Source organism: Carlito syrichta, unplaced genomic scaffold (assembly GCF_000164805.1).
Source record: "Carlito syrichta isolate Samal-C Ts95f unplaced genomic scaffold, Tarsius_syrichta-2.0.1 Scaffold254458, whole genome shotgun sequence".
In the NCBI taxonomy this organism is placed as follows: domain Eukaryota; kingdom Metazoa; phylum Chordata; class Mammalia; order Primates; family Tarsiidae; genus Carlito; species Carlito syrichta.
Window position 1 is genome coordinate 16,515 of NW_007198554.1, and position 22,765 is coordinate 39,279.

The window sequence follows — 22,765 nt, forward strand, 5'->3', positions numbered from 1 at the left end:
GCACACACACACACACACACACACACACACACACACACACACGCACCCCCAAACACACACTCTCACACATACCAAGGCACTGGAGGGATTAACATATAATTAAGCATTCTACTATTAAAATGTGCTCAACGTACAAACTAGAATTTGATGAATAAATCTCATGCGTCTAAACCTAAATTACATGAGAAATAGAAATTTGTAAGTATTTTTGTTCATTTCTAAACTTCTTATTCAAGTAGTCCAAGTTATAACAAAAGCCAATGACTAATAATCACACTAGACAGAAAACACTAAATACTAACTGCTAAACTGATGAAAATCAGAAGAGTGTTTCTTAGTTGGTGACTGTTCCACTAGTTATGTTAGACAGCATTTTAGGCCTGTTGGGTTTTTTTTATTAATAGTATCAAAAATAATCCCAATGATGGTATTGTCATAAATTTTAATCAAGCTACAATTTAAAATGTAATTTGAAGTATATTAAATGTATGAAATATATTATTTTAATATAATTAATGGTCAACATTTTATTCTATTTTATATATATATACACATATATTTGTGTATTTGTGTACATACCGCAAGGAGATAGAAATTCATTCATTTCTCATTGTGCCCTTTTTTCTTTCATTGTACATATAAGCATAGACTAAATTTTTATGATACCACAAAAAGAATACTTAATTCAATATTTTTTATTTTAAAATGGAATTGACGCAAAGTTCTATGTTAATTTAAAAAAATTATTCTAGTATAGGTATGTAAAGTTTTAAAACATTTTTTTGCTTATGGGTAACTAGTTCATGTCATATTACCTTCAGACCAGACTATTACACCATGAATTCATTGATGTCACCCCAATATGGGGTACTCTGAGATTCAGCTCTAATTGATAGCAGGGGTTCTATAATAAACTGCCTATCACCATCTAAAGCCCTAAGCTGGATTGTATCCCACTACCTGTTCTTCTTCAGTTCAGAAGTGGCCTACTACTGAAGTCTGCTTTTGATGGGCTTCTAATTTTACAGTGACAATTGTGTTTGATCAAAATAGTGAGTGATAATTCCAAAGAGCTACCCTAATACAGATGAGTATTTAGCAGCCAAAATGAAGTGTATTGAAACTGTTTATTTTTGAATTTGTCACAACTCTTCGGAAAAGATATCTATCTTAGATTCAGCTTAACATTTCCCCAGGTGCAGTTATGAGCCTTCACTGTTTTCTTCCCAAATCGATGTCTTTAAGAATCAATCTATGCAAAAGGAATTAATAATATTTAATAATCATACAAGTATCTTGAAGTGAATATTTTAATTTAATGCATGTATCCTTTATACAAATAATTTTGTTTCCTTCTTGAGTGACTTATTTTATAAAAATGGACCCCTTTATCAAATACTTGGTCATCATCACAAAGGAATATGTAATGTTTGGTTTAATTGGGAGCATGTGTGTCAAAAGAAGGTTTTTTTTGTTATTTGTTTGTCTGTTTTTAATGAGTAGTTGGTTGTTTAAAAGCATTTCTCAATAAAGCCATAGCTAAGGACAGAGAATGAGTTCCATATAATACAACTAGTTATATAGCTCCTGGAATCTGAGTCACGTGGATAACACCAGAGCTCTCAAATTTTCAACCTTTGCACATTTATATTCCCTAAGACAAGATATCTAAAATAACCTGCAGAGTTTAGCATTACTTAATCACTTTTCATGACAATGTGTAAGATACAGATTTTAAAGTTTATTTTCAAATATCACCTTTATTCCTCATAAATATTACTAAGATGGAATATGCTATTTAGCTAACATCTATGATAGCTTTGAGACTGCCTTCTAGGGACATTTTAGTTCATAATCAACCAATAAATTTAGGAAGACAAGGACTTGTGTCTCAAACCTTATTTGTTGACATTATTTTCTTTACAAAAGTTTTTGGGGTCACTGACAAGTAATGAAACTTCAATTTGATAATAAATTCCATTCAGAAAAATATAAATCTCCTTAAAATGAAAGAGGGAACAAGAGGTTTGTGAATGCTTCCATCATTCATAATTAACTTAACACACTTTTTATGTATTTGGTTGACATTGGCAGCTTGTAAAGCATTTCAGTAATAGTAACCTAAGGGTGAATAGTCAGTCATATTGTATTTTTTATAGGTCAAAGTAATTATTCTTTTGCTGTTCTTCAGAATATTTTACAGTAAGATAAACACAATTGGAGTGCCAATGTCCAATCATGGAATGAAAAAAAAAAGGAGAAATTTACATCAGTATATTAAAATACCTCTTTCTTTGATGATCTATTTTGCATGCTCCTTGCTGCCATATTGGCTTTGCCTTTTGTGTCTCTCTTTGTACAATGATAGGGCAATAGTTCACGATCCTGCCCAACACGTATTTGTCATACAAAATAATCTAAAATACAGAAATAAACATTTAATAGATATTTTTATTTATAGATAGCTTACAATTTTTATATTATGTACATACTTCTTCAATCATTCTTTTGTCTCCACTTTTGGCGAAAGCAGTTTACATACCAGGACAAAGCAACAGAGTAAGAACAACCTGCTCTGTTCATTTAGGATGAGTCACTGATGCCTTCTAGAAGTGTTTTTGAGATTCCACGTGACCTTTTTTCTTTTTCCTGCTGAAATTTCAATTGAACTCCACTATTGACGTGGTGATAATATGGTTTCTGCCGGGTCTAAAAAGATGAATATATCTATTTTGTGTATACAGTCATGGTGCATGTCTTTGCAGAGCTCAGTATGTCAAGTCGTGTACTTTGCTTTACTTGTGGTGGCAGAGCTGGAGGCAGCAGAAGCAGTAGCCTGATTACCTAAAAACAGAGGGTCTAAACAAGCTACTTTGGCAGCAAAGAAAGAGTGAATGCAATGAAGAACAGCAAATAAATTTGAAAATTCCAGCTCCTGAAAGGCAAAGAGATAAAATCAAATCAGATAAAATATAGATTAATTCCTTTAAAAAATTGATACTAATTGGATATTTGTTCAAGTGCAATAAACATATAGAATCTATGATACTTAGAGTAGACGTTTTTCGTCAACATGTAAATGTCATAGGTATTGCAGATTTACTTTAAAAGATGGTAGACAAGAAGCAGGAGAACTCACCATTTTTATCACCTATGAATGTTGTTTTAGTATTGATTAATTTATTTTGGCAAATTGGAATTTTACTCCTGATAACATATAAGCTAAGAGAAACTTGGGGATTATCTTAGAAGTATTTTTGTCTCTTTATGCCCACATCAGATGACAAACATATTAAAATAATTTTAAAATATTTTTATCTGTTCTTTAAAATGAGTTACTGCTTGACAGAGGAAACGGAACATGAGATTCTGAAAGCAAAGGGATATGAATGCTTATGACAGTAAAAGCCAAATGGTTCATTTTCAAAGAATAGTTTAGGCAATAAAGTTAATTGTTGTAGCTGGCTGTTTAATGGTGTATATGACATATTTACTAAAAGAAAATAAAAACTAACTAGAGCTCATTAATTCACTTTGATTTTTTAGAAATATGTTTCCCATTTGAATACTGAAGGAAATGTGTATAATTTGTGGTGACCAACATATACAAAATTTCGTAATAAAAATAGAGAGAACGTTTTTCCAACTGTAAATAATGCAAGACTAGTTATAGAATCCTGAAGTGATGTTTAGGAGAGTCTGAAAGATGATCTTGCTAACAATTTTATGGAAGACCATCAACAGTCTCATAACCATGTTTTAATTCTGAGAGGATTGAGAGAAGGTTAGTGTATTTATGTGAAGTAAATATGATGAACTTATCACAAGGATAACCAGAGGGTAATAAACCACATGAAATTGCTGACCAACTCACTGCTATTTTATTAAATATTTGTAATAAAAGTTACAGAATTACAATTAATATGCACACTACTGATATTGTTTGCAATTTATGATACCTGGCAGTGGAAAATAATGCAAAGTATCAAATCAATTAGGATACATTGTAATCTTTGTCATGAACCAGAGAGCTGTTTAATGAACAAATTCACCCTAAAAGTATTTTCTCAGACCATGCAACAGGGAGCACAACAGAGCATAACATATTTCATGGGCCAGGACAACACAGAAGAGATAGTCGTGCAGTCTCAATAGTTTCTTTCAAGCTTTCAATATTTCATAATCAGTTTCCTACAGCAAACAGGGAATTATTCTAGTGAATAGCAAAGGCTATTTGTTGAACTATCCTAATTCTCAGAAAAGCATCCACCAAAAAAAAAGTGTTAGTGACTCTATTATAATTGTCTTAGTAGCTTTATTTTTTAATAATCCACTCCAGTGGCACTAGTGACATGTGATTTGTAAACTAGAAGGTTTTCCCTCGCCTTAACTCACCCTGACCATACTCCATCCATCCCATGTTTCTTTGTGAAGGCAGCTTATTTCTCGTATGAAATTTGAACACTTGTTGTATCAACCTATATTAAGTCTACCTGATATGCACAGGATTGGAAACTTTGGGAAAATTTGAGATGTTCCTCTGTGTTATTAAGGAAACAAAATGAAAACAACAAAAAGGAAGCAATTTTCTCTTGGTGAGGAAGAGAATACAGTTGAATGTTACAAATGGACAAAAAAAATCCAACCAACCCTCAAGTATCTAAATATCTAGGCATTGTTAGAACGTTAAGATTTTCGATGATTCCTACCTTGTCAACTATTTACCAACAACTTGATACAGACTGACATTTTAACATGTTTACACCTTTTTTGTTGGAGGGGAGGGCGGCAGACCAGAAGTAATAGCAAGAGATTAGGAGAGAAACCAGAACAGAGATGGATTCAAGTTCGGCTGTTTATTTCAGTGTCCACTCATCTTTTCTCTGCCTACGTGATCAGCCTTGGCAGTGAAGTTCACTCTTGAGTCTTCAATGATCCTTTCCACGCAAACTCATACTGACTTTTACTTATTTCTCATGTGAGTCCTGGACCTACATTCTCAGCCATCTCTCGAATATCCACTGAAGACGATGAACATCCATCCATCTATTGATTGCTTCTATCAAGTTATATAGTATCCCCTGATAATAATGCTCTTTTGATCCTTCTTATCACATGAAACTCACTAACTATAAAATATCTTCAAAATGCAAAAATGTATGCCTTCAATAAATATTTACAGATGGCCTCCTGTGCATCTATTTTTTTGTGTGTGTGAAAAGATAGCCATGCACAAAACAGACAGAGAACAAAAAAACAGTACTGATGGGACTTACATTCCAGTGACAGGAGGCAAAATGGAAGGGCATAAATAAATTAAAAATGTCAGAATATGACAAGTAAAGTAAAAAAAAAATAAAGCAGAGGAGAGAGCAAAGAATATGCAAGGGGTTATGGGACAGGAAAATCCATACTGCCGTGTGGACAGAACTTGAAAGAGAGAAAGGAATAATAATTTCCATGTTTGTGGGAAAATATTCTAGACAGAAAGAGTACAATTTTAAAGGCCCTCAGGCAGACTTTCTAGGAATGCAGTGAATTGAGGAGCAGTTGGTAGAAAATGAGGTCAAAGAATAACACAGGCCTGGATTTGCCATGCCATATGCACCCTCTATGAATTTTACTCTGAGTGACATGGGAAGTCATTGGAAGTTTGTGAACAGAGGAATCACAAGACATTGTATATATTTCAAAATGATTCTGGCTACGTTGTGCAGAATTAGCTCTTTGAGAACTGAATTGAAAGAAAAATTGAAAAATCACATAGCTTTTCAGTAAGTAAATGTATTTGATTTGAAAGTAAATTTAAACCACTAGAAAAAGTAAGTTGCCGTTTCCACATATAGAAAAATCGTGGGAAGAACAGATTGGCATCAAAGATCAAGATTATGGCTTGGATACAGTACACTTGAAAGGATATTAGATATACAACAGGTAAGTAGAAATCTGTATATATTAGTGTAGACTTAAGGGAAAAATCAGAGTTTAAAATAAAAGTTTAGGCCAGGCTCAGTGGCTCAGCCTGTAATCCCAGCACTTTGTGTGGCCGTGGCAAGTGGATTGCCTGAGCCTCCGGGTTCAAGACCAGCCCGGGCAACCTGGTGAGACCTTGTCTCTACAATAAATCAAAAATTAGCCAGGCATGGTAGGGTGCGCCTATAGTTCTGGCTACTTGGAAGGTTGAAGCAGAAGGATCACCAGAGCCCAGCAGGTTGAGGCAGCAGTGGCCGGGAGTGTGCCACTGCATTCCAGGCTGGGCGACAGAGTGAGACTCCAACTCAAAAAAATAAAAATAAAAGTTTAGCAATTATCATCGTACATGATGCTGTGGTCTGGGTGAGAAGATCAAGTTGTGCAGCATATGCAGAGAAAACTCATTTTGGAGATCCTACAGTTTAAGAATGTGAGAAAGATGAAGAACCAGCAAAGAAGAAAGAACAGCAGTCGCCAAGAAAGTGAGAGAAAGCCAGAGTTTTGTTCAGTAACAACTGGGAATTAGCCAATGGATTTAACGACACGGAGGTCATTTTTACCCTTTATAAGAGACTTTTTGTGAAGAAGTGGAAGCAAAAGGTTCATAGGAATGGGTTAATGAGAAATTGAGTGGAAATGAATTAGAGTTACTGTAGACAGCTTTCTTTTAGAGAAATCCTCTTCCTTTTCTTACGTGGAGCAGAGAAGAGGATCAGTAGGCAAAAATCAAAGATTTTTTAAAAAAGATTTAAGCAATTAGTACATATTTGTAGACTTGCTGGCATGAGATATTAAAAGGCTCAAATCTACAGTCAATCCTAGAAACCATACGAGGTCTGACAATGAAGTTCGCAAGCTCATCCTAGAAAGAGTGCTACATACCTCATTGCTGAATACCACTACAATCATTTTTAAAGTACTTCCCTTGGGAAGCTATGCACTGATGCCAGCAAAATCGTGGGAAGAACAGATCCACCCATCGAAGCCATGTTAGAACTCTTTTCCTGGAATGGCCATTGGAACAGTCCTCATGAGAATGTCGGAGTTTGAATTAGAGGAACCAACAAACATTAAGGTTCTTGTTAAACTTGGCAAGAGTGAAAGAGAAATCAGTGACATGTTAGTACACATTTATGAGGATAATGCCATGAAGAAAATGGCAGTGTTCAAATAGAGTAAACATTTTTCTGAGGGGAGAGAAAGCATCACTGAAGAAGAGAGGTCTGGATGGCCAGTAACAAGCAGCACTGATGAAAACATTCATTCATCAAATTGTGCATTTAAATCGTCAGCCGACTGTGAGAAGCATAGCAGATTAAATAAACATTGATAGAGAAACAAGAAGATCTTAACTGAAAATCTTGGCATGAGAAAGGTGTGTGCAAAAATGGTCCCGAAGGAGCTCTTGTATCAAGACCATGCACCAGCTCACACAGCACTGTCTGTGAGGGAGTTTTTAAGCCAGTCAGCAAATAACTGTATTGGAATACCCCCCCTACTCACCTGATCTGGCCTCCAATGACTTTTTTCTTTACATGAAGATAAAGGAAATATTGAAAGGAAGACATTTTGATGACACTCAGGACATCGAGGGCAATACAACGACAGCTCCATTGGCCATTCCAGGAAAAGAGCGCCAAAATTGTGATGGGTGAACTAGGCATTGACTTCAGTGCATAGCTTCCCACAGGGAGTACTTCAAACCTGACTGTAATGATATTCAGCAATGAGGTACGTAGAACTTTTTCTAGGCTGAGTTTGTGAGCTTAATTATCAGACCTCTTATTCTGGAGTAGAAGAAAAGGGTAGGATCTAGTGCACAACTAGTGAGACCAGATGTGGACAGAAACCTGGACAACTGATTCAGAGTGATAAAAAGATGAGGCGTAATATATGTGCACAACTCAAGGAAAGCAGGTCGATTTGATGGTGTATAGCTGTGTTTAATTGTTTCCCAGGTGAGATAAGAAGCAAGGTCATTGACTGACAGAGAAGATAAAGCAGGAAGTGTTAAAAATTTTAGACAAAGTACTAAATAATTTTCAGGTATTATTTTAGGTATACAATCCTAGATTTATCTTCTTCACTCTGTTTAATCCTTAAAAACTTTTAATGACTTTCTAATTCCACTGAATGCATAATCAAGAGTATCCTTCAGTGTACCCAATAAAGCCACCACCTATATTTTTATATCTGTTTCCCACAGTAACATGGTCATGCAAAACTCAATAGATCACTACAATTAAATTAAATTTACATTAATTAATTATAAGTTAATAGTACCTTAAATTATAAATTAATTTAAATAAACTTAATTAAATTTTCTAGAACATAAAAACAGGAAATTTGGAAAACCCTGGGGATTATCACACTTTATAAATGTTTTGGCTAATAGCATTATTATGTTTGCATTCTGACTCTTGATTTCATGAATTTTCCTTTTTTTTTTTTTTTTTTGTTTTTTTTTTTTTGAGTTGTAGTCTCACTCTGTCGCCCAGACTGGAGTGCAGTGGCAGCTCCCGGCCACTGCAGCCTCGACCTGCTGGGCTCCAGCGATCCTTCCGCCTCAGCCTTCCAAGGAGCTGGAATTACAGGCATGCACTACCACTCCCGGCTGATTTTTTTATTTATTGTAGAGATGAGGTCTCGCTGCCCAGGCGGGTCTCGAACCCACGGGCTCAGGCAATCCACTCACCTCAGCCTCCCAAGGGCACGGGATTACAGGCTGAGCCACCGAACCCGGCTGAATTTTCCTTCTTTATGATAGGATTCTTTTTCATTTCTACTCTGATTCTCATCCCTTATTCAAGGCCAAATTTAACTCCAATATTTTTCATGACCTCAGAGTCATCAGATGATAGCAAATCTCTCCATTATTATTTATATAAGACTACTTTCATCCAAATGTCATTAGTCACAGTCAGAGTTCCTTATGCCATTGAGGTATAAGAATATGTTCCCTAGGTTGTTGGCTCATTTATGTATTATTTACCTTTCTCTCAACAGCAGCCTTATGGGCGTTCATATACTATAAACTTCGCCCATTTAAAGTGCATGATTCAGTAGATTTCAGTATACTCAGAGTTGTACAACCATCAGCATTATTCAATGTTAGTATACAATGTTTGTATCACTCTAAAAATATGTCCTATATGCAGTACAAGTTACTTCCCATTTCCCCCTTCTCTGGATCCTTGTAATAATATCTTTCTCTTTCTATGGGCTTGCTTATTCTGGACATTTTATATGTCACGCGTATGAGATCTTTTGCAATTGTCTGTACTCACTCAGCATCTCTTCAAGGTTCATCCATGTTGCAGGAATAGTACTTTTTTCTCTCTTTTGCTACATAATATTTCCTTGTGTGGCCATAACTCAATTTTTTCATTAATCACCTATTGAGCATTTGAGCTTTTTCTATTTCTGGTTTTTGTGACTACTGCTGCTATGAATATCTGTGTACAACTTTCTTCAAGTGTGTACGGGCATATGTTCTCATTTCTCTTGGGTACACACTTAGCAGTGGAATTGCTGGATTATATGACAACTCCATGTTGCCCTTTTTGAGAGTGTGTTGAACTGTTTTCTAAATGAGCTCTAATATTTTACCTTCTCACTAGCAAAATATGAGTGTTCCTGTTTCTTTGCATCCTCGCCAATCATTGTCAGTGTCTGCTTTTTTTTTAAAAAAAAAATTATAACCATCAAAAAGGGTGGGAAATTGTATCTTATTGTGGTTTCTGTTTTTATTTTTATGAGTAATGATTTGAGCATCATTTCTTTTACTTATTGATCATTTGAGTATCTTCTCTGGAGACATGCCAACTCATATCCCTTGCCAATTTTTAGTTGGAGTATTTACATTTTTATTCAAATTCTAAAAATTCTTTATGCATTTTGCATACAAGCTCCTTAACAGATACATAATTTGAAATACTTCTACCCATTCTATAAGCTGTATTTTCACTTTCTGTGGCATTATTTTCAGCACCAATGCTTTTAATTTTGAAGAAATCTGATTTGTCTTTTATTTTCCCCCTTTTGACTCTCATCATTTTGGTGGTGAATCTAAGCACAATTACCAAATTCAGGGTCACAAAGACTTACTCCCATATTTTCTTCTAAAAGGTTTATAGTTGTAGCTCTATATTTATGTCTATAATTTATTTCAAGTAATTTTTGTATGGTGTGAGAAAATAACTCAATTTAATCTTGGGGGATCAGGTAGTCATTTTTCCCAGCATCATTTGCTTGAAAAACTTTTCCTTTCACATCTTGTTTTATTGAAACACGTATCAAAAGTCAATTGTTTATAAAGGTGGTTTATTTCTAGACTCTCAATCCTGTTCCAGTGTTCTAGATGTCTGTTCTTATGACAATACCACAAAGCCCTGATATTCACAGCTTTGTAGTGTTTTAAAAGGTGAATGTATGAGTCCTCCAACTTCTTTACCAAGACTATTTTTGTTTCTTCTTTATCCCTTACATCTACATGTTCATTTTAGAATCAGCTTGTCAATTTATGCAGACAGTTGGCATTTTGATAAAAATTTTATTAAATCTGTATATTAATTTTAAGAGTATTGTCATATTAATAATACTAATTCTTCTAATTCATGTGCTTGGGATGTAGGTTCACTTATTTAAAACTTCCTTAAATTTTTCTGCACTTTGCAGTTTTCAGTGTACAAAACTTGCACTTCTTTTCTTAAATTCATTTCTAAAACTTGCATCCTTTCTGATGTTATTATGCATGCAATTATTTGCTTAATTTTACTTCCATATATACCTTCATTTGTAATATATAAAAGCACAATTGATTTTTGTATATTGGGATTGTATGCTACAACCTTTCAGAACTCACTAGTACTAATAGTGTTTTATTCATAAATATTTTCTATATTTAAGTTCATATAATCTATTCCTGACTAAAACTTCCAATACAGTGTTGATGGAAGTGGAGAGAGCATACATACCTGTCTTGTTTCTGATTGTAGAGGAAAAGCATAAATTCTTTATTCTTAGTTTTTTTCAGTATATTTATTATAAAAAGGTATTGACTTTTTGTACATTTTTTCAATCTATTGCAATAATTATGTATTTTTGTCCTTTATTCCATTAATATGGTATGCTGGATTGACTGATTTTAAGATGCATCTCTCTCATGCGTTTCTGGATAATGACAAGGGTACATGACAGCTTTTGCATATTGATGGTCTTGTTTGCTAGCATTTTTTAAAGGATTATTTCATCTATACTCATAAGTGACATTGATCTAGAGTTTTCTTTTCATCTGACGTCTTTGGATTTGCTATCAGGCTAATTCTGGCTTCAGAGAATAAGTTGAAGAGTGTTTTCTCTTCTATATTTTGGAAAGTTTTGAGAAATAACTTTGAAATAATCATTTTTTAATTGTCTGATGGAATTCACCAGACAAGACACATGGTTCTGGGTTTTTTTCTTGTGGGAATGTTTTAAAAATAGTATTTCAATGCTTTTAATTGTTTTAGGTCTATTCAAGCTATCTATTTCTCCCCGAGTCAGTTTCATTGTTTTGTGTTTTCCTAGGAGTGTATATACATCATTTAATTTTGTAAATTTTTAGCAGGCAATTATTCAGTTATTTTCTTGTATCCTGTAAATTGTGTTGATCCATCTTCTTTAATTTTTGATTTTCAAAAATTTGAATATATTCCTTTATTTGGTTATCTAGTTAAAATTTTGTCAATTTTGTCAATATATTAAAAAACAAATTTTGAGTTTTATATTCTTCTCAATTTTAAATCTATTCCCTATTCATTTATTTCTGGTCTAAACTTATTATTACTCCTTCCTGCTCACTTTGATTTTAGTTTGCTTTTCTCTAGTTTCTTATTAAGAAAGCTTATGCTATTAACTTGAGATTTGCTTATTTTTAATATAGCATTTGTAACTATCATTTCCCTCAGAACAAACTATATCTGCGTACTATAAGTTTTGGTACAGTGTGATTTTATTATCACTCATCTGAACATATTTTCTAATATCATTTTTTTTGTTTTGACCCATGTTATTTAGAAGTATGTTTTGTAATATCCTAACATTTTTATATTTTTTCAAATGTCCTTCTATTATTTATTTCTCATTTCATCCCATTGTGGTCAGAGAATGCAATCTGTATAATTTTAATTATTTTAATTTATTGAGGCTAATTTTATACCCTGACATGCATATGATGTATACTGGATAATATTCCTTGTACTCTAGAAAAAAAAATATTTTTCTGTAGTTAAGTGAAAGTTTTTTTAAAAAGTCTGTATGTCATGTTGGTTGATCGTGTTGATTTAGTATTCTCTATCCTTGCAATGTTCTGTCTAATTGTTCTATCCATTACTTAAATTGAAGTACATAACTAATTGAAGTATGCAACAAATCAAGTGTATTTTCCATTTTCTTTTCAATTTTACCTGTTTTTGTTCCATTTACTTGGGAACTGTGTTGTCATCATAAAATACATTTATAATTGCTACATCTCTGTAAAACATTGATTCATTTTAAATTGCAAACTACCTTTCTCTGTATCTTGAAACAATTTTGTCTTAACATATGTTGCGTAAAATTGCTGTAGCTTTTCCAGTTCTTTTTACATTATTGTTTGCAGGGCCTATGTTATTATGTCCTTTTACTTTCAAGCTATATGTGTGTTTAACTGTAGAGTGTAGATGGTTCTACTTCTGGGAAGATGGAGTAGACACGTCTGCCTCTGTTACTACCACTAAGTACCACTAAAATAATTGCATACTACATGTAAAAAAAAATTGAAAGGAAGAACTGCAAGCTGGCATGAGTTACATAATTCTACCCACCCTAGTCAAGGAGTTATCAACAGTGGTCTACTGGAAAACAGGATCTCCTACTTTTGCACAGTAGTTAAGAAGAGCTCACTGTTCAACTATCTATGGAGGTCTACTGAGGAGCCTGGAAGTCTACTCCTACCCGGCAGGAACAATATTTCACCCTCTATTACCTTCATAAAGCTGTGCAGGTGGAAACTAGATGAAACATAATGTTTAAGTAAGATTTAGAGGCTAATAGCAAAATAATACAAACGCTCAATTCCAACTGAAATCCACTCATCATACCAAGAACTGTGGCAATCTCAAGCTGAAAGAAAAAAAAAAGCAACAACAGCAATCAATAGATGCCAATGACAAAATGATTTTTGAATTGTCTAAAAAATATTTTAAAAGAGCCACAACAAAATCATTACAATGAGGAATTGTCAGCATGCTTAAAACAAATGAAAACATAGGAATAGAGAAGAACCAAACAAAGATTTTAGAACTGAAAAACGTCAGTGAAGTAAAAAACCGAAAGGATGGCTCACCTAACGAAGAAAGATGAGAGAGAAAGAATCAGTTAACTCGATAAAAGAATAGTAAAAATCAACTAGTTATAATAAAAGGTATAAGGAAGACTGAAAAAAAGAGAGACTCTTTAGTAAACTGTGAGACTAAAACAAAAAATGTACTATTCATGTGTTCCGAGTCCAAAAGAGGAAGAACAAAATTTAAAAACTGAAAAATACTGAAATAAATGATGGCCGAAAATTTGCCAAAGTTGGTAAAAGACTAAATTGTGTAGATTTAAGAGGCTCAGCGAAACACAGAGGATAAACTCAAAGAAATCCTAGCTAAGACACATCCTAGTCAAACTTCTGAAAACTAATCACAGCAAAAAGTCTCGAGGGCAGCAAGAGAGAAATAAAACCTTACCTATAGGAGAACACAATTCAAATGACAGAGACTTTCTCATCAGAAACCATACAGCCAGAAGGAAGGGGCACAAGATCTTTCAACTGCTGAAAGAAAAGAACTGTCAATCCTGAATCCTATATCCAGCAAAACAATGCTTCAGAAATCAAGGGGAAATCAAGATATTCTCAGATAAAGAAAAACTAAGTAAATTTATCACAAGAAGACCTAATCTAAAAGCACGGCTATAAAAACACAAAAAGAGAAAATAATAGAGGGAATCTTGAAACTTGGGCAGGAAAAAAAAAAGAATATGGTAATCAAAAACAGGCATGAATACTTTAGCTATGTTCTTGAGTTTTCCAATTTATGCTTGAATGTTAAAGCAAAAATTATAACACTATCTGGTTTTACTCTTGAAGTATTTAAAGAGAATATTTCAAACTATTATAATAAAATACTATGAAATATAAAACAATGGATTTTTAAAATATAAAAGTATGGTTTATAAATATATGCAATATTTACATTTTAAATTATATAGTATATATATGTGTACATAGGCACATATAAAAGATGCAATAACCATAATATTTACATATTATCAAATGCGAAATATAATAAAACAGGTAAATAGAATTAAAATAAGTTAAAGTTTCTATACTTAGCTAGAAGTGATACGGTCTTGACTCCACTAGAATGTAACTATACATATAAAATATAATTCCTAAAGCTTCCACTAAGAATGCTATAGGTTGAGGAACACTCAAAAACCACTACAGAGGAAATTGATTTTTTTTAAATGTTCAAAAAATGCACTGAAAGGCAGAAAAATGAAAACAGAACATTGAAAAATAGAAAGGAAAAACACAAATATAAAGTGGGAAACATATGCCCCCAAATATAACTAAGTACATTAAAAGTAAGGTGTCTAAATACACTAACCAATGCACAGAGATTGTCAGAATATATTTTTAAAGAATGACCCAAGTGTATGCTGTCTACAAGAAGCTCACTGTAAATATAATAATATAGTTATGTTTAAACAAAAATAATAAAAAAGTACATTTTTATGGAGGTAAATGATTAATGACTATATTAGTATTAGATAAACTAAACTTAGAAGCAAATAAATTATTAGAGACAAAAATATAAGGTAAATAATAATATAAGTATGAATACATGAAGAAAATACAGCAGCTCTAAACATGCATGCATCCAACAACTTGACCTCAACTTAGCTTATTTTCTGTAAAGTTGAAAATGAGGAGATGGAAAGGAGAAATAGATAAAGTCACAATTACACTGCAGATTTTAGCATCCCTTTTTAACACGGGTAGAAGACTTAGACAAGGCATAAGGAATACAGACGAATTCGAAAACACCATTAACCAACAATATCTAATGGACATTTTTAGAACTTTTGACCAAGAAGAATACAATATACATTATTTACAAATTTGTGTGTGTGTGTGTGTTTGTGTGTGTGTGTGTGTGTGTGTGTGTGTGTGTGCACAACATATATCCAGTAGACCATATTATGGGCATAAAACAAAACTTAACAGATTGTAAAAAGTTCATATCAGAGAGAATGTGTTCTTTGACCACAATGGAATCAGTAACAAAAAGAAAACAAATAAACAATAAAAACCAATTTCCTAACTCTTGGAAATGAAGCTACAGAATTTTCTAAGAATTCTTGACAAAGAAAAATATCAAAAGAATTTTTTTTAAAAGGACACATTGAACTTAATGAAAGTAACACTATATATACCATATATGGAAAATTATATATAAATATATGTTGTATACATATAATTTTAATTATTTTGTTTTTAATACATATTCTTTAGTTATTTTCTTGCCAGATATTCTAAGAAATATAATTAACACCTCCAAAAATCTAGTTCAGAACAATGATTTAATTTCAATAGTATTTAAAAATTTGTCTCAGTTATACGTCTGTTTCACACCCCCTTCTTTGTGCTATTATTGCCATACATATCGAATCTTTATACATTAAAAACCCAAAGGCACAGTTTTGCAAATAATTTCATGCAATTGTCCTTTAAATAAGTTAGAAGGAAAAAAAAAATCACACACAATGAATTCATACGGTCATTTATATTCAAATATGTAGTTACCTTTAACAGTGGTTATTGTCTAGTATTCTTTCATTTTATTCTGAAAAAAATATATTTTGCTATGTATGTCTACTAGTGATAAATTCTTATCTTTTTTTGTGTGTGTAGTAGTAATTTAACTTAATCTTCATTTTCAAAGGAAGTTTAGCTGAATAAAGAATTTTTATTTGACAGTCTTTTTTAAAGCTTAAGTGTGTCATTCTGTAACCTTTTTGCTTCCAGAGTTTGCTATGAAAAATCAACTGTTGTTCTTAATAATTGCATGATCTGACTCATTTTTCTTTTGCTGTCTTCAAGATTCTCTGTTCTGGGCTTTTGCCAGTTCAACTACAATGATTGTATATTTTGTTTTGTTTTTATTCTGCATAGAATTCTTTAAACTCCTCAAATATACTGGTTAATGCCTAACTTGAGAAGTTTTCACTTTTTCTTCTTTTTGTTTTTTGTTATCTTTAGATTGGATAATTTCAGGTACTCTATTGACACTGAAGTACAGTCAACTCTTCAAGTTTCTCTTATTTTTTTCTTCGCAAACTCAAATCTTTTGTTTAGTTTCTCTAATAATTTAAAAAATTACATTGTACTTTTCAAGAGCAGAATTTTCTTTGAATCTTCATTATTTCTATTTTTTCATTGACATTCTCTATTTAGTGAGATGTGTTAATTCTTTAGGTATGGTTTTCTTGAGTCCTTTGAACATATTTGTAATAGACAATTTAAAGTCTTTTACTAATAAGTGTAATTAACAGTTTTCCTCAGGGAAGTTTTTACTGACGGTATATTTTATTACAGAAGGACCACACTTTTGAGATGTTTTCCCAGTTTTTGGAAGGTCTCATAGTTTTTATTTCAAGAATAAAATTCAAGAGTATACCGTGACATTTCACAAATATACTGTAGAATTCAGATTCTCCTTGTATCCCCACGCCCCCACACTCACACAAGGTCTATGTTGTTGCAGTTGTTATTGTTATAAGGTCTGTTTTCTGTCAATGTTGCCAACATTAATCTATACATGGCAACGCTGGTAGAAAGACTATTTCTATTTTTTAGCTTAGTGGCCCCCTAATAATTTGGCCAATAGAATAGTTCTGCAAATCACTAGAAACAAAATCTTAAAACTTTTCCATGGGGGTTTTATGTGTGCTTTGTGACATTTCTCTAATGCTCTGGCAGTTTACAACTCTAAGTCTTTACTTCTTTCTTGCCCAGAGCCTGAAGTTTAGCCAGAGGAGAGTTCTATGAGCATCTTTCCTGGTCATGACAACAGCCCTGCATATTTATCTATCCTTCTAGGTTTTCCAGAAGCTACTAGAAAACCTTATTGGCATCATTTCTCAGACATTTTAAAATTTTTCACTAGGGTCACATTTACCACAACTGGTATTGACAACTCAGACAGCTGTGGTCTTAAACAACAGCTGCAGAATTGTTTTCCATGGCTACTTAGGGTTAGAAGTTTTACTGATCAACAAGATCTGAGTCAGGTCAAGTAATGTCACACCCTATGTCTTAGTCCCTTTTGTATTTCTATAACAGAATATCGGATGCTGGGTAGTTTATAAAGAAAAGTGACTTATTTGGTTCATGATTCTGATGACTAGAAGGTTCAAGAGTGAGCAGCTTCATCGGCTGAGAGCCTAAGGTACTTCAATTCATCACAGAAAGTGAAAAGGCAGTGAGCATGTGCAAAGATATTCCATGGTGACAGAGGAAACAAGAGACAGAAATTAAGGAAACCAGACTCTTTTTAACAACCCACTCTAGTGGAAATTGATCTATTTCCACAAAATGAAAATTATTTCACCCTTGCAGAAGAGCATGAATCTATACATAAGGGGTTCACTCTCATGACCCAAACACCTCCCACTAGGACCCTCTCAACACTGCCAATTGGGGATTAATTTCAACATGAGCTTTAGAAGAGACAACCCATTTAACCCATGGTATTCCAACTTTCTCCACTAAAACTCATCTTCTTATAACGTAATATACATTCATTCCATGGCGATAATCCCAAAGGTCTTAACTTGTTCTAGCATCAACTCAAAAGCCCAAAGTCCAAATTCTCATTTGAGACTCAAGAGAATTTTCTTTTGCTCTGTATCTGTAACAGCAAAATGAAGTTATTTACTTTTAAGCTACAATAGTGGAACAGACATATAGTAGAGATTCTCATTCTAAAAGAAGAAATCAACCAAAAGAAAGGAATGACAGGGCCAAGCAAGTCTGAAACCCATTAGGGCAGACATTAAGTCTTAAAGTTCCAGAACAATCTTTTTTGACTCTATATCCTGTACCACGAGCAACTGGTGTGATGATGTTTTACCAAGGCCATAGGCAACTCTACTCCAATGACTTTGCTGGGCATAGCCCACTTGACTGCCCTCATGCACTGGAGTCCAACATCTATAATTTTTCCAGGTGGATGTTACACAGTGCTGGTGTCACTACAGAAATTCTGGGATTTTGACATTGGCTTCATCCCAGTGACTTCACCAGGCATTGCCCTGGTGAGGACTCTCTGGGGAGCTGAAAATCTACATTTCCAGTTGGCACTGCCCTAAAACAGACGCTGTGTTGTGGCTCCACCCCTGTGACAAGTCTCTATGGGGCCTGCAGGATTTTCCATGTATCATTTGACATCTGGAGGGAAGAAGCCATGGCTTCATGGGTGTCACATTCAGTAGGTCTGCAGAATTAACAACCCATGGAGGCCAAGGCTTACATACTTGTGCCCTGAGAGCAGTGGCCCAAGCCTTAGCTGAAGCAACTTGAGCCATAACTGCTTCGAATGAAGGTAGCCATATTCTGAGGCAGCACCAGGCTGCATCACCTAAAACTGTCCCCCAAGACCATTATGGTTTTCTAAGCTTCTGGACTTCTGATAAGTCTGGTCTCGAAGCTCATTGAAATGATTTTAAGGCCCTTTCCCCATCATTTTGACCCTTTTGTTCCCTTTTAGCCACGCTAGTCTCTTTAGTGACTGGTCATTTGAACCCCTACCCCCAAACCCTCTTCCCAAGCATTCCTTCTCAACACACCTTTTCATTCTTTCCTGGTCAGTCTGCAATTTTTAAAAATGTTTACTGTTGACTTTTCTCTTAACTATAAATTTCATATTTATAACATGCCTTTGCTCTCAAATCTTGTGGTATGTAGTTAAATGTAATTATGCAACTACTTGAATGCTTTATGCTAAAAATTTATTCTACAAAATATTAATCACTTTTAAGTGTGACCTTCTACAAAGCACTAGGGCTTGAGTTATTTACAGGTGGAATGCAAATGACGCTTATTCCAAATTCTAATGAGATATTCCTCATTTCCATCTGATAGCTAATTAGCATAGCCTTTACTGTTATATTTATATTGACATTTTGGCCATGACCACATAGTGAATATCTAGAAGTTATAAACTTTATCTTTTCTCTTTGTCTTTTTCAAATCTCCATTAATGTTTCATTCATAGCAATATAGTATGCAGACAATACTTTTCTAGTCTAATCCTTCAAAATTTTTCCCAGGAACTATTCATTAAACACTTCTTCCACATTTTCAAGTGTCTGTATAAGAACACCCAATTCTGGTTGCCAATTTTCTACTGCTATAACAAAACCCCTGAGGTTGAATAATTTATAAAGGAAAAGGACTTATTGGGTTCATGATTCTAGTGGCTATAAGTTTCAAGATAAAGAAGTTGATTTCTGGTGAGGGTCACGGGTTGCTTCAGTTCATGGCAGAAAGTGAAAGGAAGTGGGTATGTGTAAAGAGATCACATGGTAAGAGAGAACACAAAGAGAAAAACCAAGGAAGTCAGTCTCTTTTTGACAACCCACTCTCATGGAACTAACCCATTCACCAAACAGAGCCCACTCATCTCCATGAGAGGACATTCATCTATTAATGATGGGTTCAGCCTCATGAACAAAACACGTCTCCCTTGTCCCCACCTGTCAACACTGCTGCATTTGAGGATCAAGTTTCAACATGATTTTCAGAGGAATAAACCATAGTCCAACTATGATAGTCTGAAAACAGACTTTTCTAGGAAGATTCCAGACAGGAATGGAAATGTTATCATTTTTGAGGAGCTCCAAGCCAAATCTTCAGCCTTTTGTGGGTTCTCAGCGACTGAGATTTATTACTACCATGTCTTTAGGCTGCTTGTTTTTAAGGCAACAGTGGAGTTTTGGAGAGGGGAATAGAAATAATTAAAGTGCTGGAAAGCTACCTGTTCTTGCCAAAACTAACCTGTTTGCTCATTTTGTCTTTAATAAAATGCTCTACAGTTATTGCAAAAAAAAATTGATTTTATTTCTGAAAATAAAACTTAATTCTGAGAATTATGATTATTTTAACACTGCTCTAAGAGAGAAACATTTCAGATGTCCTTGTTGTGACATTCTGGAGGTTCAATTCACGTTCACTTTTGTTTTCTTAAAATTACTCAGGTACAACAATTTGCAAAATGCTCGTGGTTAACCAATACCAGTTAATTTTCATTCTAGTGTTTATAGTCACAGATAAATTTCATCCTACCCTTCTGATTCTTTCCTCTCCTGTCTTCATCCACATTATGGATTCCCAAGGACAACGGCCTGTATCTCTTTGTGGTTTGGGTTATTGGTTTATTATTTATTTCTCTCTCCTGACCCCCATCGCTGAAATTCTATAAAAACAGGAACTCATCACATTGTTCATCTGTACTAAGCTGTCAGCTTTCAAAGTCGTTAGGCACTTTTAGAACCTTGATGTAGCAGAATAATATATAATGCCTTGTTTCATTTCTTTGAAATCAATGTAAAGAAAATAAGAGATTGCTATCTCTTAATATCATGTTTATACCATTCATTTTATATTAAATCATTTGGTGAATAGAAATATGTCAGTCGATATCTTGATGCCTCTGGTCATAAATTCAAAGACTGTATGATTGCTGCAGTTGAGAAACTCACCTGGGGCATAGAGATGTCTAAATTTAAATAGTTAATCTTAATGCATCAAGCAAAGAACTTTAAATAAAAATATGCATAGCTCCAGGAAAATTCTCTGGTACATGTTTAATTATTTTACAAATAATTTTTCAAGTCAAAACCTAGGCTAAATTTCCATTTTAAATGCTTTGATGATTGCTGAATTTACTATTTCTTTATTATAGGAAAATAATATGGTACTTGATTATGATTCTCTGTATTTTGCTACTTTACCTGTTTGAAAAGTGCTTTCAAACGTGTCTTAAATTTTAAAATCCTGATTTTTAAAATGTTTTATTTATATTAGTTAAATAATAATTTAGTTACATTTTTTTCTATATGTAAAAGGTGACTTTTGACTAAAAGGAAAAAAAAAAAGCGCACCATACCACTCGCATGCTCCCTTTGAGGTACTTATTTTGAAGGCAGTTAATATCATATATTTCTTTTACCTAAAATATGTAAATGCAATGTTTACAACTTATCAAATCGGTGTTCTAAACTCTTAATGCAAATGAGTGGAAAACATGAAGTATTCCTGTGGAGAAAATAGGAGATTTGAAAAACAAAGTGTACGCGAAGAAAAAAAAAAAATCTCAGTGAGAAATATTAGTAATTCTGAATCCTTAATGATTCCCAGAAGTTTAAAAGCTCTTCCATGGTAGGGGAATCATCCTGTCCAGATAGCTCCTTTGCCACACATTCCTGTTTTTAATCCAATCAATAATTTGAAATAACATTTTATATCAAATAAGCAGATACAGAATTTAAACACATACACACAATTTAGTGCAAATCTTTTGTCCTGACTCATTTCTACTTCAGTTTATTCCGCTGTATGATGCACCCCCAAACACTGATCTATGCAGGACCGGGACTATTAAACAAATGTCCCTGTTTTCCTCTCATTGGTCTTCTCCGTGGTCTAAACACCTGGTGCTGTGTATAACTGGCAATGAGACAAAAGGAGATCTTAGACTTTTAGAAAACTTTTGGCTTCAAATGTCAGAAAGAGTCAGAAATTGAGAAAAGCCAGATAGACTGAGAGCTTGCCTTTTATTTACCACGCAGAAAGAGATGCTTAATCCCAAATACCTGTATAAATATTGCACTGGCCTCACTTATAAGACCCAAGTGGCAAACAGCGATTCATTTAGAGTACTCCTCATCTTCTTCTAAAATGTAAACTTCATCTCATCATGTATTCCTGAGTGGGTAACAAACTGAGCATCCAAAATGATGTTCCATATGTTGTGTTATATATTCAATCCTTAAGTTCAAATCACAAATTTTTTTTTAGAGTAACTCTTTAAGGTAAGCACTTCTATGTACAATTTAGAGTGAGAAAGTGAAGATTTACAGAGGGTATCTAGGAAAGAGTATTACAGGGTGTCAATCTTTAATTTCCAACAAACTTTACTAATACTTAGCATACTTGAAAATGAATTTTCTGGCAGCAGAAAGCCCTTGAGATCGCAGTGACTTGGGACAAGAGCGTCAGGGGAAGGAGCCTCCAATGACCAACTTTATTTAAAATTATTTCCCAAATCTGTACTGTCCCACCAAATAAAGAAGCAATTTTATTTTTTCCCTTCTTATTGGACTATGCCAAAGGCACTGCTTTGACTTCCAGATTTCAAACTTAGTGTTTTTTGCTTAATATGCTTGTACATTATCTGGAAACATTTTAGCAGTGTTTCTACAGGGGAAATTGTCACAAAAGTCAACGAATGACGCTACACCAATGCTTTAAGAATACAGTGTTTTGCCAGGCTCGGTGGCTAAGCCTGTAATCCCGCGCCTTGAGAGGCTGAGGTGAGTGTATTGCCTGAGCCTGCGGGTTCGAGACCGTCTGGGCAGGCAAGACCTCATCTCTACAATAAAATTAAAAAAAAAATGAGCCGGGCGTGGTAGCGCATGCCTGTAATTCTGGCTGCTC

The 22,765-nt window shown here is 33.9% G+C and overlaps 1 protein-coding gene across 1 annotated transcript in view; it reads right to left on the bottom strand.

The window, feature by feature from the left end:
- Positions 1–2,431: 2,431 nt before the first annotated feature.
- SNTG1 (syntrophin gamma 1) overlaps positions 2,432–22,765 on the bottom strand; it is a 274,235-nt gene continuing 253,901 nt past the window's right edge. The window contains exon 11 of the mRNA XM_008052045.1: positions 2,432–2,935. Within this exon, the coding sequence (XP_008050236.1) occupies positions 2,777–2,935 (159 nt within the window). The 3' untranslated portion in view covers positions 2,432–2,776. The remainder of the gene's footprint in view (positions 2,936–22,765) is intronic.